This window comes from Haliotis rubra, unplaced genomic scaffold (assembly GCF_003918875.1).
Source record: "Haliotis rubra isolate DU_JTF1 unplaced genomic scaffold, ASM391887v1 Scf767, whole genome shotgun sequence".
Lineage (NCBI taxonomy): Eukaryota > Metazoa > Mollusca > Gastropoda > Lepetellida > Haliotidae > Haliotis > Haliotis rubra.
In genome coordinates, this window is record NW_025767487.1 from 123,326 (window position 1) to 141,831 (window position 18,506).

The window sequence follows — 18,506 nt, forward strand, 5'->3', positions numbered from 1 at the left end:
TTGTTTTAGGCTATTTCCGTTTTTCTCCTTTCATTTTTGTCAAGTACATGTATTTGTGATAACGTATGCCCAAAATATTGAAATAAGCAAAGTTGCTCTTTAACATATACTTCATCTTACTTACGTATTTAAACATTTATAAGCGCCTTAGCTTATGTGATGAAACATTCAAATCTTTTATAGGTTTTCTATGTAATGGAAGATTTAAATGCGTCCTAGATTCGGTAACTAAACATTTATATGCCTTGTACCTTATGTGATGAAAGATTTAAATGCGTCCTGGTTCCAGGAAATAGACATTTCAGAGCGCCCAAGCTCTTGTATTGATAGATTTATGTTTGTTTGTTGTTTATTTTTCAGCTTTTCAGCAATATCCCAGCAGTATTATAAATATTGTCTGTAATTAATTCTTTTGGACCACACAATCCAGTGCCTGATTTCATGAGCATCGGTATAAGCAACTGGGAAACGACATGTATTATTTCAGTCAACGAATCTGACCTTCTTGTCCCCTTAGTTGCCCCTAAAGGTAAATTCTCACGTGTTAAAATATCTAAGAGCTTTAGCTTATGTAATGAGAAAATTATATTTGCTTAAAGGTTACATGTAACCAAAAAATCAAACATAATTAAAACACAATTATCACTTATTCATGACATATAATAAGCATTGCTGATTATGAAAAAACATATAAACAAAATTATAAGCGTATAATCGCAAATCAAAAGTGCAATATTTTGTACTTGGGTTTACCTCCCTCGAAACGAAGCAGCCGGGATACCGAACCCAGTCAGAGCGGGTGGGTGTGCACTCAAGTGTAACGGCTGGTTCATTAGCAGACGCCGCCTTCACGGCTCATTGTGTGTGTATATATAGAAAGTTGGGTTTTGTAAATACATGCTCATTTTTTGTGTATAACATTTTGCAATCAACAGACATCATAACATGTCATGTGTTCAAGTATCACACCTGCCTGTCTGTGTAATTACATAATGTGACAGAGACCGAACTCGGGCCATAACTCAATGCGTTTTGTTTATGGTGTATAGCCTGATTGGTGTTAAGTTCAAATTGCATGTGGTCAGTGATCGCAGTTGTGTATTGAATATTGTCATTAGCAGACAGGCAGGCAGACACACAGGTGTCAATAAAACAAGACATTGAGTTTTGTCTGTGACAGCGACATATCTATATCACAGTTAGAAATTCTGTCAACTCTAAATAATGACATTGCTTTTAAGTATCGAACTGAGAAAGTGACTCGGTAAGAAGAACGTGTGGTGAAATAGACAAATGAAATTATATAAACAGTTTATTTACTGTCATAACATATAAAAAGCTCGCGCCTGTGAGATATCAACAAAACATTATGAAAATAGCTCACACCAAAGCCTTCACCGAGTATTCACCAGACAGCCCGCTTCCAAGTTGCGCGAACCTATTTCACTGCGCACGTGCTATGAGCGCAGCCCAGCTGTTGAAACCCGTATTTCCCAGAAAAGTCGGGGGAAAATTAGTGAAACGTTTGAACTCCGATTTCGCGCGTTTTTTTTCATCGCGTTATTTTTCAACTTTATAAGTTGAATTTGCATTTTTGACGCTTTGTTTCGGTAAGTCCATACCGAAAGGTATCAGAATCTGCAAAGTTGTATTTTACGTTGCATGTGACCTTTAAGATTATTCAATGAAACATTTATACGCGCTTACTCACGCAATGAAACTTTTTCTAAGCTTTAGCTTATGCAATGAACCATTTTTGGCGCTTTAGTGTACATAACGAACCATTAATTGCGCCCAACCATTTGAAACATTTATATTTGCCTACCTCATGTATTGAAACTTTAAAAATATTTGCAATGAAACATTTAGGAGCGTGTAAGCTTTTGTAAGTATTTATGTGCGCTCTAGTTTATGTAGTGGACATCTTTGTTTCATTATTGAAACAAATACATGCGCATTTTTGGTGTCTAAGAATCAGAAATGTCCTCAGCTTATAAGTTTCGTTCGACAGTGTAGCAGCATGTAACCTAGTGGTTAAAGCATTTTCGGATTATCGTGTGGTGAAGTGATTAACGCAGAACAAAATAATACCTATTGTTACAGCACATACGTTTAATTAACTTAGCTACATATAGTTTTCATTATGATATATTTCAAAATGTATCTAACGAACAAAATCTGTTATGTGGTTAATGTTCTGACACATACAATTATTGTTAAGCACAATCAATAACTGTGCACCATTTCAAAAATGAATTTCAAGGTCGTAAGTTGACGAGTTGATTGATGTTGTATTGATGTGTCGACATGTTTCGTATATTAGTGATGGTATGGACGATGGACTGTTTATGATACCACACTGCTTCCAATAACGCGATACCGAAGTATGAGTTCGTATGCCCTGTTTCAAACATATTTGGTGGGGTATTCAGAAATAGACCGTAGGCAAATCCAAAAAGAATCAAATAAAATATGTCTGCATAGTCAAGAGACAGAGTCATAAGCTTCCAAACGATATTTTATATCAAACCGCTTTGGGTAATATTTGGGTCACAGTGTGTCAGAATTAACACATTTTATGCTGGGTGTTCGTAAATAACTACAGTTCATTTCACCACCATCTACAACAACTGATAAAAACCCTTGCTGTAACATACTGTAATTGTAGTTTGAAAATACAGAGAAATATTGACTGGGTTTCAATTTTTTAAAATGATGAAAAACTTCACATAAGTTTCGCATGGTAGAATTATGTATACCAAGTTTCACGTTGATTTGAGATGCAGAGGACCCAGTACTGACATGGAGGCTTCATAGACATGATCCCTGTTCAAGTGAGTCGAACAAAGGGCTCATCATGGCTCATCATGCATGTTATTTGGGTATGAACTAAACGTAAGATGTCTTCACATACACATATCAATATCTTCCTTTCTTGATAGTTTTTATGAAAAGGAACTTAGAATAGAAAATCAATTCTTCAAATGTTCCAAAGCAGTGAATCATTAGTTAAAGGGATATATACCAGTATCATGTTGTGATGACCATCGAAGCACGGCGAAGAAAAGTCGTCATACAACCAGTGTGTGTCAAATCCGGAGAGTCCATTGAAGTGATCCTCCACCCATGTCCATACATTCCCACATACGTCATGGAAACCCAACTCATTGCTTGGGAACAGGTTAACAGGCTACCGAACAAAGAGTCAACAATATTAACGACATTTTGGACAGTGATGCTTGATGTTGATATTTTAAGCACTGACAGAACCAAGTCGTCAATAACAATATGTTTTAACGAGTGGGATCATTATTGTGTGACTGTCGGAAAATGCGTCTGAAAATGTTGGAAAGAATGTGTATGATTAATTGAACCACGATACCCTGATTGAACCAGGGTATATGCCATGATTGTTTTCCACCCCTTTCACTTATACCTAGTCATCAGCCCCGACTCAAACAAATGTTAAAAGGTCCCGACTATCACCGAATACCATACTCACAGTTGAGGAGCCGTATTGAAGATTTAAGTTGGCTTCGATGTTGTCACTGTATATGATGTCACACGCTGTACCATCGCTCACTGATCGCTAATGAGAGAGAAAATCAATCACGTACACACATCCAGATTCAACAAGTGTTCCTTATGCTAGACAAAGACACATAGTTAAGACTAACCTGCTTGCCTCTCATGACATTATGCTCCGCTTCGGTTGGTAAGCGGAAATCCTCTCCCTTCCAGTAACAAAATGCCTTTGCTTCGTGGTAATTAACTTCAACTGGCCAGTCGATGGGAAGGTTTACCAGATCAAACATCAACCTCAGCCTGAACAAATGTATAACTTACACAATGCAATTTCGAAATTGGTCAGATGTAACGTATGTGATACTGAGAAGTACTCCTTGTCAGTAAAGTACATATTCCAGGATTCGAACCCACTCTCTCAGAGTACGGCACCAAACCGTCAGCGATCTAACCCACTCAGCCACCGTGGCTTCCACTAAAGGTACTAGAATCTGTACCTTACTGAAAAAATGTAATGCTGAATGTAAGCCACGTACAAACTGCATAAAGGTGGTCATGATCCCCAACGTTTGTATGCATATACACAAAACCAGATCTGTATGGAACTATTGCAACACAAAACCATTTTCTTTATGAAACAACATAAGGTATCTGTCAAGAAGATTATATTTATGCAATGACAGGTATATTTCCTTGTGTGTACTTTATTCATATCAAACTTTAGTGAGGGAAATAATAATTCAACATGCATTGTATTGGTACGATGAAGATATTATCAGGGATACTGTAGGGTACATTCATTGTAAACTGCCACTCATTTCTCAAGTCACTGTGAGGGTAACTTTATTCAGAAAACAGTTTGGGTTTTAAAAGTATACTCAGGCATTTTAAGCTGTTTTTAGCTGTTCGAAGTGTGGCCGAGTTAAGTTTTAAGTATTTGTATATAATAGTAAGATATTATATTTTTGTAATCCTATAACTGTACTATACACCGCCATCAGGAAACAGGAACCGTAGTACAGAAAATGATCAGCTAACGTTTGAGATACATACAGCTAACTTTCACCGATGAAGATAGCAACTAAAAAAATATAATTTCACTTGTCCCTCTGTTGTCTTTGGAGATACATTACTGCAATCACTAGTTATAATCGACACTAACAGCCCACTTGGACAGGTACATTTGGGTCGAAATCGGACGGTTGGTTTGAGAGTTACGGGTGTTTGAATTGTATTTGAGGACTAGAAATCGTCCAAAACGGAGACAGAACACGTTTTTTACAGGCGAGCGGCTCTTCCTAACACAGCCGGGGTCGCGGGGTCATGTAGTTTTAAGAAGTTCTGGAGAAGAAATAGTTCCCTCTTTAAAAGGCTGTATCTCAGCTGTTCTTGGGATTACGGTCAAAACAATTAGTGTTCTGGAATCACCAAGACTTCTTTTTGTGCAAAATTGGAACAATAGTTACTGGACATCAGTTATGGAAAGTTTGGAATATTGAGAGCTGATGGTTCGAGCTCAGCACATTTTGGGAGCAGACTACTCAGAAAACTGCTGAAAAACATGGCCAAAAACTGAAAACAAAAATAACTGCCAAACAGTACATTTTAGCGACTTGACCCGTCCAGGCACAATTGTTGGGAATTCGATTGTGCATCTGTACAAGAGATTTGGAAATGTTGGAACAAATATACTTGAGATATTTGCTGTCAAACTTTGAAATTTTGGAATTAATTTTGAATTAACTCCCCTTTGCTATTGGGCTTAGAGCCTAGAGATTTTTAAGGGGAATATCTTCACCTCGGTGGACATCTGTGTGATTTTTTGTAAGCGATTCTGAACACTGGTTTAGGAGGTATGTTTGGTAGAAAAATCGGCGGAATAATAAATAACAATAATAATAATAAATAAATATAGTTGCAAACAACGATGATGGCTCCTTGGCTTGGATACAATCTAGCCATTTGTACCTGTCACGCAGATGTCGCAAGTAGTAAAGGCTATAGTAATTATGGATTATATCACTGTCAGTAATGAGAAATGCTTCAGTAATTAACTTTGAATTCTTATGGACAAGGGTTAGATACAAAGGATTGTGTGGTATGGTTTGGATTTGGCTTGGAAGAAATAAGAATAATGGTTGCACGTTCAATTGCTAATTATTTATTTCTTTTTACTGTATTGATGACATCCTCACCAGTTCAGACAAATTTATTGTGCTGTCTGAAAACATTTTAACTGGAAGTACTGGACGTTCTGTAAAATTAGATAATTTAGCTTGAACTGCATTCCTGGATCTGGATTTAAGAATATCATTATGATATCTACATTGTATGTAGATGTGGGTGTGGGAAAGGGAAAGGTAGTTATTGTTTATGTGGTTGTTTATGGTGTTTATTTTGTTGTGAGTGTAGATATCATTTCCATATAAATATCAACAACAGCCAAGTAGAAATGTGACACGCATCGCCCGTACTCTGTATTTGTGTTGCATGTACCAATATCCACAACGCTGTTTCTCTCACGCTGAGCTTGGTTGACACATGTTCATCGGTTCCCAATTGCTCAGATCAATGTTCATGCTGATAATGACTGGATTGCCTTGTCCAGACTCGATTATTTACAAACCGCCGCCATACAGCTTGAATATTGCTGAGTACGGCGTAAAACTAAACTCACTCACTCACTCACTTACTCTCACGCTCACGCAAGTGAACTTGTGATTTCACAGCAGTTAAGGTAATTCAGTAGTTTGTAACAGTATCCATTACACTGTTACACTCGGGCTGTTGCAACTGAATTTGTGAATCGAGAGCAGGTATATATACTTGAAATACACGTAACGACTCGATACAGGTCACCTATGAAGTGTTAATATCCATGCAAACTGCAGAAAACCCAAATGTTACCGAAAGCGCATTACTCTTTAGGCATTGCACAGACGGCGAGTGGGTGTTGTTGAAAGATTTTACTGGCGCTTCCTTCAGCTAGCATAACGCAACTACCGCCAACACACACACATACATACAAATACATACACACGTACACACACACACACACACACATATATATATATATATATATATATACACACACACACACACACACACACACACATAATTTCTATGTGTTTGAAATTGTACGTTCAATGTTATATGTACTCTTCTAACTAATAGCTAGTATGTAGTTTGGCGTGAGTGTGTATTAGTTATGTTATGTTTTAAGATTGAATACATAATGATGTTAATGTCATATTTTCAATGCCGATGATGAATATTAATATAATTTTTGTCATAATCGTGCTCTCTGAATTAAACATCTATACCCACGAGTAGCGTCATGTGTGTGTCCCACCCACCAACATCAACCCCATATTCGTTACTGCAGACGCTTAATCGCGATGCAGGAAAATGGTTAAACCTGTATTCCGTGTCAACGCTGGGACAGTCGTTTTCATCCTTTTCAAGTATCTTCTCTGGTACACCTTTGATATGGCAGTGAGACCAGTCAGCTAGGTCCCCACCACATCCCCCTATGCATCCTGTAAGAAATCAGTTCATCTGTTAAGTCTTCGACTATGAACAACGGAAGTCATTTCCATAGTACACACTGGACAGAAGAGAAATGCATGTCGGGATTTACTTGTTTCAATAATTCACGTGACGAGAGCTTTACACAACACAATCTTGTATCTTGAATCAAATGTTCTTTCAGCCATTAATACAGTTTAGATGAAATAAGCACCGTTATTGCAGATCCAGAACACCGGGTGGTTTGCCTGTTTGAACACTCGCCACTTCCATCCCTCATCTGACCAATACTTCTTGCACTTGTATCCACCAGCACGGACAAAACCTAGAAACTCCCTGTTGGTCACCAGATATTTAGATGCTTTAAATGGCGGCACACTGGAATATAACAAAGGCACATATTATGCTAACGAAAATTTCATAAATTCAGACAAGTTGATTGTTTCACGTCGCCATCACTGATGATAATAATAATGCCCAAATTCAAGACAAACTTCGGGTCGCATATAAATCCCGCTTAAAAGAAATTCTGGAGCTCAGAGCTAACTTATTCGAAACAAAGTCAAAGCCACCATTCTTTTGCTGTGCAAGTCCTTTCCTATATCTTTGGAGTAGTTGATCGAACAAAACAAGACATCCAGAGTCTTGACCGCCTGACCAGAAGGATCATGTCTGATAACAGAGCCCACCACCCTCGTTCCTCCCAGTCAATTCGGATGGTAGGGGTTTGATTAATGTGGACGCTCTTCATGATTTAATTCTACTGTGTACTTTTGCATATATTTATTTATCGGTTGATCCTCTGGTGATGTATGTCAAGACATTCGCTATTTTAAGCGTGCCAAGGTTGTTGTACAGAATCTGATTTTGTCGATGGCAATGTACTGCTGGACGGTACAGCGATGGCAGTAAACCAGGTGAAGTCCTTCACCAAGACTGCCCAGTGTCGGTCATTTGTGGAGAAGCTTTCTGAGAAGCCACTGTATCGTGTGTATGCAGTGTGTGGAACAGAACAGTAATCCAACCGGCTGGTCGTAAATGTGAAAATGAGGGCTCTCTTTTTGCTGCTCAGGACCAGTCCACTTCCCACTCGCAATCGCCAAAATGTTATTCTTGAACAAACTACTAATATGAAATGTCCACTTTGCAATGAATTTACTGAGAATGTCCAACACAGTTCAATGGCACAAACAACATATCTTAAAAGACATGATGACATGGCTCGCTGCTTCTACTATCGTCTTCGTCATGCTTTTGGCTTTGACTCCGAGGTCCATCCATGGTACGACTCTGAACATGTCCAGGGCGTCACTTAAAATGATGCTTTTGAACTTCTTTGGAATAGGTTCATATACAGCCTCAGAAGAATTCCAGCCAAACAAACCTGGTCTTGTCCTTTTTGATAAAGCCAATGAATTTATTTATATCATTGAATTATCTGTCCCTTTTGACAGCAACATGTTTGGCGTGATTCAGGAAAAACATTCTAAATATGGGGATATCGCCTTTGAAATGCATCGCTTGCATCCCAAAAACACTGACGTGAGGCTCCCCATTGTTCTTGGTGCATGGGTTCTCCGACGGGAACACAGCCCTTCTGACACTCTGGGTAATGCAGGCTGCAGTGTTAGAGAGCCTTCATATTCTGCGGAAAGTTCTTCGTGGGTTCGACTGGGCAGCGCTTCCAGGGAGAAGTCCGACTCGCCGCTGATATGGAAGTTCCTGATATGATAACGTGTTTAACCAGCCTGACCGATTACCCTAACCCTCTACTTCAATCTGTAAGTACTAACGATAATGTGATAATTCATAATGCGCCAACTCAACGCCCTTAGCAAGTTGAAAAACAAAAATTCTTGATTGTGTACCACAGTATTAAATAGTGACGTATCAGATGTCACTGCAAGGGTAAATCTATTCAGAAATATGCTGGGTTTTATAAATATACTTGGACATCTGTATTTAAGCTGTTCAAAACTTGCACGCAATGCAGTGTCAAAAGTGATGATAACCTGGTCTTCATGAAAATGTGAACTTACTATTCGAAAGCGGTGCACAGATGTGTACAGAAGTAATCTAAGACTGTTGATGAATATATATGATCTATATCCCATCCTTTTCGAAAGGGAATAATAGCACACTTGGAATATGATAATGAAATTATCAGCCTTGCATATATACTAACTTTTAAATATATGTTCATTTACGCATTCATATTACATACAATATTATCATTTCAGAGTATCGAGTTTGGAATCTTTCAATGAATACCCCGACCCCATAACTTACTGTATCTCAGCTTGGCCATACTCGTTGTCCCACCCATAGGAAGGAAAGCTTTTAGGCTTGCCAATTGTGATGTCTTTTGCCTCCATGGAGAGTAGTGTGTTCTCAGTCGCGCTAGAGCCTGGAAAGTACTTACATATAATATCTTCAGGCACATATCCATGCGTGTGTGTGTGTGTTCAAATAAAGTTTAATGACCAACAAAAACTTATTAATAGAGGTATATTTCGTTGTATTTGTGATATTCGTTTCCTGAACAAACATGTTGCGTCATAATAAATTGCGACCGTAGTATTATGTTTTATCTTCAATGCTACCAAAACAAATAATATTAAAAACAAACCCGAAATATAATTCATACCTACCACTTTTCACGGGGCCATATGTCCATCTTTCGGGCTTGAGGACCAAATGTATGGGCAATTGGCGTATGAGAACAGATGAAGTCTCCACGTGAATCCTTTCATGCTCCATTCCCATGATAAGGCCCCACTATTTTAAACAGACATAAATCATATATATTCTTTGCATTCATATAGGTTCCACAGGATGGCTATATCCGCCGTGGCTGATCGACAGAACACATATTTAAAGAACGAATCTTGGTGTGTGTCGTGGTAATCCGACGCCAATGACACACGTTATTATAACACGAATTTAGGACGAAATACAAACGTCTTACCCATGAATGGTCCATTGTAACAGGCAGAGTGAGTGGGGTGTTATCTATCTGGTCAAGAATCAGATTTCTCACTTTTCGTCTGTACTCCACCACTTTGTCCAGGGTAGGCCATATAAAGTTTCCTCCCATGCGGTAGTTCTCCTACAACAAATAGACCATTAAGCAAAATGTTTATTACAACACTTCTGTAAGTGGTCTGTAAGCGGAAAGATGACTATTACTGCTGTTGCCACTAAAGCCTAACGTGATTTTTGTAATACTCGCTAGCTATCTGTCTATCTATCCATCCATCCATCCATCCAACCATCCATCTGTGATTGTGAATCTACCTTACATATACCAATGTGTTGGAAGTTTTGCATTTGCCCTACATATTCTACAAGTATATGATGTACTCTGTACCCAGGGGTAATCTGCATCTGATATACTATATGCAGATGAAAGTTATGTGTACCGGATTTAACATCTCTTGAAATTACAGTTCTTTTCATCTTAAACCCAATGAAACTATTGGGTATGAAATATATCATATTAGCGGAAACTGTTTTAAACCAGGAAATGTGCTAAATGTAAAGTACCTAATGTACACTGGCCACGTCTACTCCTGAAACAGTAAATTACCTGATGTTGGATCCTTGATGTGATCGCTGCGACTTACCGTGTCGTCCCATGACATTTCATCTACGCCAGTTTCAAACATTGTTTCAAATTCAACATTCACTCTGTCCTGAAAGAAAGAAACACTGTTTTGTACTTTTCAACAATGGTCAATGATGATATGTGGTGCTTGTAGCAATTCTGCCGTCTCCTGCGTTTTTAATTATGTAATCGTTGTTTTCATACGAAAACAAAAAAGAAAAAAATTACCTTGATAAAGCCCGCAAGAAGAAGTTTATTGACGTAGACAGTGGCTGTATGGGCGAAGTAGAAGATGAGAGGGAGGCGGAGACGGTCGGGGCATTTGTAAAATGCAGACTCATCTACAGATGGAAGAGAAAGTATTTTTCACATGCATATATATTTAATCCTCGCCTCAAGCAGGAATTTAAGGAGTTTTAACTGCTGTTATACACCAGTTGTCACACATGCAGGCGGTGTGTTGTGACCACCCGACATTAGGCGTCTCTTTGCATTGGTTAATAATTTGAAACAAAAGAAACAAGGAAACAAGAAACAACTTTAACTTTGAAACAAACTAAAAGTGTAACTTTGAATAAAAATGAATAATTGTATGGTGAAACAATACAAAAGTAATGTGGAATTTATCGCAGTTCGGTAGTACAAGGATGCTGAAATTTACACGTGGCTCAAATTCATTTGCCTTATCATATTTCTGGGCCAAGTAGCTGTTAATTAGGATTGTTAAGTGGTAGCACGGAATGCCTTGCATGTATTTGTAGTGGCAAAATTAGGAAAGCCTTGGTAAAACGGGTACCGTCGTGGCAAGAAATTAGCAGTATTCAGGGTGGGTTGATCGTTCTACCTCACTGAATGACAGACGTCGCCAATGTAGGCCTTTGAAGAGACGTCATTTTAACTGTTCAAACAACTCTACTGATAAAGTCAATTTGGTGTAGTAAAGCAGAAATCCTCAGACAGTCAATTAGTGGGGTTTATGAATACCCATTCTTAAAGGTCAATCGTACAGACAGACTTAGTATGACCAACATGGAACATGAAGATTTTTTGTAGAACCCAGAACCAAAACTGACTGCGAAAGAAAGAGACACGTCTGTAATTCCACAATACCCTCAAAAGAACATATAAATGGGAGACACGTCAAGAAAATGTAGTACACTGAAGGGTGCCATTGGCTCTGGAAACAGCAATGGATTGGAAAGAAGATATATAACATTCACGTTGTATTAAATCTTTCGAAGAAAGGCAGGTACACATCCTTAAAAACAGCAGAGTTTGGTAGCTGAAAACTACAAATGTATTACTCCTTTGTGAAAATGACATCGGATATAGGCTTTGGCTGACCATCCACAAACGAAAGTGGTGAAGTTTGTGATGAAAATTAGAAATCAAATGACCTTACTCACCAGGGGTAAGCCCTGTCCATGCTCAACAGGAAGTTGGTCGTCATCAAGTACCATTTCCCCGATAGATTGTAGATCCCGGTAGAGAGTGAGACCCAAACTTCGTAATATTATAATATTTCCAAGTAGTAAATGTTTATGAAATCGACTTGTCTTATAATAAGCTAAATGGTCATGGATTATAACCCCTATATCATTTGGTCATGACACATTATATTTTGTTTACATTTGAAGCATTTCTTGACACGTCTTTCGGTGCGAATAAGAAAAGCCGAGAAGTCGACCACTTTCGACGGCTTTACAACATTATCAAATGAATTCATTTCACGTATTGTGCATTATTAGGCTAAATGAGGTTATGTAGCCGCTGTGTCAAGATTTTAGCTTCTGTCAAAGCATACAAACTGAGATATTAACGAAAACAATAACTGTACGCATCGATGGTAGTTGCTTCATCACCGTACGGGTTGTTGGTTTCTTCTCACACAAAACTGTCTTGGTAGTTGCAGCTATCGAATTCTGATTCGTTCCCTTTTTCTCTTCTGTAGGTCACTATTACAACCACAGTATGTACTGAGATTATCAGTTCGTTTGCTTTCAATCATGGGTGGAAGTTTCCATTGTTATTATTGCGCAGAGAAATCAAAATTTTGAAACATTATTAATCACTTCTGTAAGCACCATCCACATAATGTCAGCAAGGTTTGCCAAAGGATGTCTGATATTGACAGTAAAAAAATATAACTTCACACCAAACCATTTGCAAATATAATTCCCTTAGAAATCCATAAAATGTGGCAAGTCGTGTACACCAGACCCATTTACATTGACCTTGATGGACATAGAAAGAGAAGGTTGATGAAAATAACACTGACCACGACTTTGCGTGCAGCAGCACCAGCAGTCGCTTTGAAAGAGATGTCAATACAGAGGAGGATGCCACGTCCGAGGTGATTGAACTTCTTCCAGGTGTCATTTCCGCATTGAAAGAATTAGGACACCTTCCCAGGTTGTAGATTGGTAATGTCACAACGTTAGTGTTTCGTCATTTTATAACATTATGTCACAACGTAATAACAACGTTGCAAAGTTACGTGAGGAAACTTAATGCTTTGGGCTCCTCACAACGTTAAAACAACGTTTCTTATAACTTGGTGTCACCGAGTTTTCTGTAAAACCTTTCAGAGATTCTTTCTTCACTATTCAGCTTCAGCATCAAAAACACACGACTAAAACTTCATGCAAATTGACAAATAAACATTGAAGTGAATTTCTGCTTTGTTTCTTATGTACTGTTGTTCATTACTGGGAAAACTATTCAACTTTTAAAGTTAAATATACCGTAAAACAACGTTAGCATTAGTTAAATAACTTGAACTTTGCGGCGACGTAAAAATGACATATCAAAACGTCCACAGAATAACGGTGTAACAACAAAGCTAAACGCTGTGACAACGTGAGATTGTTAGCTGGGTTGACACCTAGATGAAGTTCAACCGTTTGTCACACAATGGAAAACTCCCTTTGGATAACATTGCTTTCCTATTGTTTGAAGACGTAATACAGTGGTATTCACTTAAAACAACTAAAATGGGATACAGAGATGAGATGAGATTAAACAACTCTGGAGAATCGGTAAAAAGTTATTTCATGGAAAATTATTCCGTTTTATGAGAGATATTAAAAACACAGGTCACAGGAAGAATCGGATAAAGGTGACTTAAAGCCAGATGATTTGGACAAGGTTCAAAAGACATTAAAGCGCACAGATGGCCAAGGCATCTCTAGTGAGGTTCTTGCTAACATTTAAGAATATTGGGGTTAGTGTCAAAGCAGCTGCCCTAAACTTACAAGGAAAACCGTATACTATCATGGAACAGTTCACAGGGGAGATAGGCTCCTACAGGAGGGAAGTGTTAGTTCCACTCACGAAGGAAGCTAGAAGCAAGAACCAAAAGGCTCACATATCTGTTGATAACATCTATGTATAGTATGACCAGAAATTATTGAGAAGTTTAGGAATATGTTCAATTGGATTTCTAGTATAAGCAACCTTGACCAGGTATCAAGTGCTTGGTTTCATTCAAGAGAGACATCTCCGTAAATCCTTTTTCATTAGTTTGTGAAGAGTTATCCCCCTTTGTTTACTTGCTAGCAGACGACATTTTCAGTGATCCTCAGTTTGGATGATTTAGAGAAGAGGAAGTAGATTTTAGAGTATTATAACAAGGACAGCAGATCAGCTTAAGTGATTTCAAGTAGAACAGGCATCCCTTTGTCCACTGTTTATCGTGTTTTGAAAAATATTGCAAATGCTAATGGCATTGAGCACAAGGGAGACGCAGGTAGGCCCAGAAAATTGACTGTCGGTGACAGGAGGCGGCTTTGTATTCTTGTTTCTAAAAACAAACGAAGGAGTTTAGAAAACTTAAGGCTGGATATGATTGATAGAGGAACTGTGGCTGTCTGTAAGGAGACAATTAGAACTGAGCTGCATGCAATAGGTTGGCAGAAAAGTCGAGGAATTCCATCACCGATCATGAAACCTGAACAAAAGGAGCGAAGGTTGAACTGGTGCTTACAGCATAGAAATCTTAACTGGGACAATGTGATTTTCTCAGATGAAAGGTCTGTGTGGCTGTTTCCTAATACACTGAAATTCTGGACCAAACAAACTGAAAAATCTTTGTATCAGCGCCCAAAGTACAGTCCGAAATGTAACGTGTGGGGTGGCATATCTGTGTTAGGGGCAACGCCCCTCTGTGTATTTGAAGGGAATATGAACAGTGAGCGGTACATTTACCTCCATCTGCTCACGTGTTCTATGGAAATTTGTGGATTTTCCAGCAGGACAACGACCCAAAACATCGTTCAAAGTATTCACAGGCCAGGTTTTGGACCCAAAATATGACATTCTTAGATTGGCCAAGCTATAGCCCTGACCTAAATCTAATAGAAAATGTTTGGGGACTTATGAAGGAAAGTGTCAATAAGAAAAATCTGACAAATATTGCTGAAATGAAAGAAGAGGTGGTCCGATATTGGGACAGCATGGACCACGACTTTCTAACTTCTTTGATCAGTAGTATGCCCCGCCGCATTGAAGCCTCTACTGCTGCCCATGGTGACTTGACAAAATACTAACTGTTCACCTGTCTTTGAATCTGGAGTTATATTCTGCTAATATTCACATTTAATACGTGAGTAATGAGTGAAAAAAAATATAAAATTACAATCTTTAAATTCTCAATAATTTCTGGTTGTATGTAAATAATGTGCTCCAGCAAGTGTCTATACCGCCCCCTTACCGTGCACCCCCACAGCTAACCCAGGCCAAGACCTCCTTTAGATAAGGGTGTGCCGGTGGTCAGGGGCAGTTAGTGCTACCCCATGGTAGTAGGGAAGCACACATAAACGACAATGAGTCTTCTACTCGTACAGTTTGTGATCCCCATCAAACGGACCCAGTTAACACTACCAAACACAACAGCCAATATCGAAATATCGTGGAACACAAGATAATGTCAAGATTAATATTTATGACATTAGACTAATTGAAATTTGCAAAACCTTATGTATGTTTATTTGCAACAGTAGAGTTGGTAGTGACAAATTAATAGGTAAAACGACGTGCAAATATACTAGTGTAATCAACTACTTAATAGCCTCACCAAAATGTTGACATATTTTCACTGAGCTAGAAAGTAAAGAATTCTGACCTTTGTTTTCTGCCGTGCACTGCCCATTTGTCTTTAAGTTAAAAGCAGTAGAATTCACCACCTCCACTCAAGATAATCCTTGTAATATCTCATTGGAAAACGACTCCAAACCGGGTAGATATGATAAATCTAAATCCGAGGTATTTGTTAACAACTTAAATACGCTCCAAATAAACAAATTATTACAATCGATTCGTGACGCACGCAGAGGTCAGTGCGACCCACTTGTCGTGAATGATCTCGCTGAGCGCATAACGCACGTGCTCACCAACGCCGCACGAGAAACATTCGGAACCCGTTATCAGTTTGTACATAAGAAAGGCGTGCAAAATAAATAAACCGTGGTTCGGATATGAATGTTTACAATTACGAAAACAATTTCATAAAGCTAAAAGTCGTCTTCAGAATTCAAACACCGCTCAAAATATAGAAATGTTCCGTAAAACATCGAAATTTTATAAGAAATGTATGGATAGACACATACGAAAATACAAGAAACAGGTACAAGATATGCTGAGAAATTCCATGAAATACTCCCCCAAGGGATTTCTTGCATTTATTTAACAAACATCCAGTTAAAAACCTGAATAATGCAACCCCAGATATAAATAGATTCTATGATTACTTTACATCACAAAACAGTACGCAAATCATAATACCGAGATATTTGACGAATCGGATACTGCACCAGCACGTTATGACTGTAAAGAATTGAACAAAGATATAACGTTAGAAAAAATCCAAAAAGCATTGAGGGAATTAAAAAGAAACAAAAATGAGATTTTATCTTTTGCTCAGACTGTATTTCGAAAACATTTTATGACTGCTGATAATATGTTTGTCCTTCACCTACTCATGCATTTTTTGAAATGCTTTTTACGAGTATTGTATTATGATGAAGTTAATATTGTGAAAACTGAAGTTGTTATATTTCGAGGCGGTCCTGCTATATCATTAAAACTTGCCTTCTTTTACGGTAGAAATTGTATATAGATGGTTGATTCCTATACTTATCTTGGAAATAACATGCATAGAAAGACGATTTATATATGCAATAAAATCTCTATGCGAAAATGCACAAAAAGCAATGTATGATCTACTCAGGAAGTCTCGAAATATCAACTTACCGCAAGACTGCTTATTATCAGCATTTGACACTTTGGTTGTTCCAATTTTAACATATGGCTCAGTAGTTTGGGGGGTTGAAAACCTACACTTAATTGAACAAGTTCATCTAAATTCCTTAAGCTCACTGTCGGCCTACGAAACTTACACCAAATTTATGGTATATGGGGAACTAGGAAGAGAAACTTTACACAGCAAGATATACAAGCGTATGTTACATTTCCAAACAGGTGTAACTAAATTCTCTCGAATAATGCTTCGGTTTGTTCGGTTAGATTTTGAAACTAATAACAATGACAACCATGGCTTACTTGTATACAGCGTTTCTTAAATAACATTGGTTTAAACCATGTTTGGAATAATCCATCTGGGTACTCCACCCCATGGTTAGTTTCGAACGCTGAACGAATTCTAAAAGACCAGTTCTTTCAGAATTGGAAAGGCGATATCTCTGCAAGCCCTAAAGGTTTATATTATTGCTATTTTATACAGTCTTTTGGATTTGAATCATACCTTCTTCTTCCTAAGACGTTATCATTACAACTGGTGAAATTGCGAACATCAAACCATAGCTTCCCTGTGGAAACAGGCCGATGGAGTGGAGTACCAAGAGCTGAAAAACTTTGTCCTCTCTATAACTCAACTGCTATCGCAGATGAGTTCCATTACCTTTTCAAGTGCGAAACCTTCACCCAAGAGAGATCTATATATATTCCCAAAATATTCTGCCAATTCCCAAACTTAACTAAAATGGCAATCCTTCTTCAATCAAAAGAGACAAGCATCCTATGTAACCTTTCCAGATACCTTAAATTAATATCATCAAAACTTAGGAGATAATCCCTACATTCCATAAAAAACTTCCATCCGTTACTTGTTTTCATGCCTGGTGTATTCGTATGACATTTGTCTGTATATCTGATATGTTTGACGTATTCATGTAGATGTATTCCTGTTCGATCTGAGGTATTACAAATGACTTATAATTTATATTCATGTATGTTCTGTCATCTTGATGTTTACTGTATATATACTGAACATCATTGCAAACGCACCACGTATAAAAGTTCAGATTATTAAAAGCACGTGTAAGGAATTGATATTTTTTGAGTGGATAATAACAGATGGACGACTGACAAAAACAACAACACAGAATAGACGCTCATTCATTGAAATGTTCCACAGTCAGAAAGGATCCAACACACGTGGTGTCAAATCGAAATGTCAATATCGCGTGTGACCGCTATTTGCACTGACACATGCAGTTCAACGTCTCCTCATTGAGTCAATAAGCGTCCGAACAGAGTTCTTCAGGATGGCATTCCACTTCTTCAATAGTGCAGCCTCATGTTCCCGGATGTTTCGCATCTGTTGTCGCCGCGAAAGACTTTGACCAATTTCGTCCCACAAGTGCTTCATGGTGGATACACCTGGCGAGTGTGCTGGCCAATGAATAACATGGATGTGTTGCTAGGACAGATACTGCATGGAAAGTCTTCTTGTGTGTGCCCGTGTGTTGTCCTGTTGAAAAGATGGACATCTTGGTGGTGATTGAAGAAAGATACGATGTGATTCTGAAGAATCTGCTCACGGTAGTAA

The 18,506-nt window shown here is 38.2% G+C and overlaps 1 protein-coding gene and 1 long non-coding RNA gene across 2 annotated transcripts in view; one reads left to right on the forward strand and one right to left on the reverse strand.

The window, feature by feature from the left end:
• LOC124260513 (ergothioneine biosynthesis protein 1-like) overlaps positions 1-18,506 on the reverse strand; it is a 65,262-nt gene that overhangs the window by 8,378 nt on the left and 38,378 nt on the right. The window contains exons 4-13 of the mRNA XM_046694842.1: positions 10,889-11,001; positions 10,680-10,748; positions 10,022-10,162; positions 9,705-9,831; positions 9,343-9,460; positions 7,268-7,431; positions 6,944-7,064; positions 3,678-3,825; positions 3,503-3,589; positions 3,026-3,190 (exon numbers count right to left, since the gene is read on the reverse strand). Of these exons, the coding sequence (XP_046550798.1) occupies positions 3,026-3,190; positions 3,503-3,589; positions 3,678-3,825; positions 6,944-7,064; positions 7,268-7,431; positions 9,343-9,460; positions 9,705-9,831; positions 10,022-10,162; positions 10,680-10,748; positions 10,889-11,001 (1,253 nt within the window). The remainder of the gene's footprint in view (positions 1-3,025; positions 3,191-3,502; positions 3,590-3,677; positions 3,826-6,943; positions 7,065-7,267; positions 7,432-9,342; positions 9,461-9,704; positions 9,832-10,021; positions 10,163-10,679; positions 10,749-10,888; positions 11,002-18,506) is intronic.
• On the forward strand, positions 1,230-16,809 carry LOC124260514. Its single transcript, XR_006894110.1, has 4 exons — positions 1,230-1,240; positions 2,324-2,328; positions 13,549-13,561; positions 16,684-16,809. It is a non-coding gene; the product is annotated as an uncharacterized LOC124260514 (long non-coding RNA).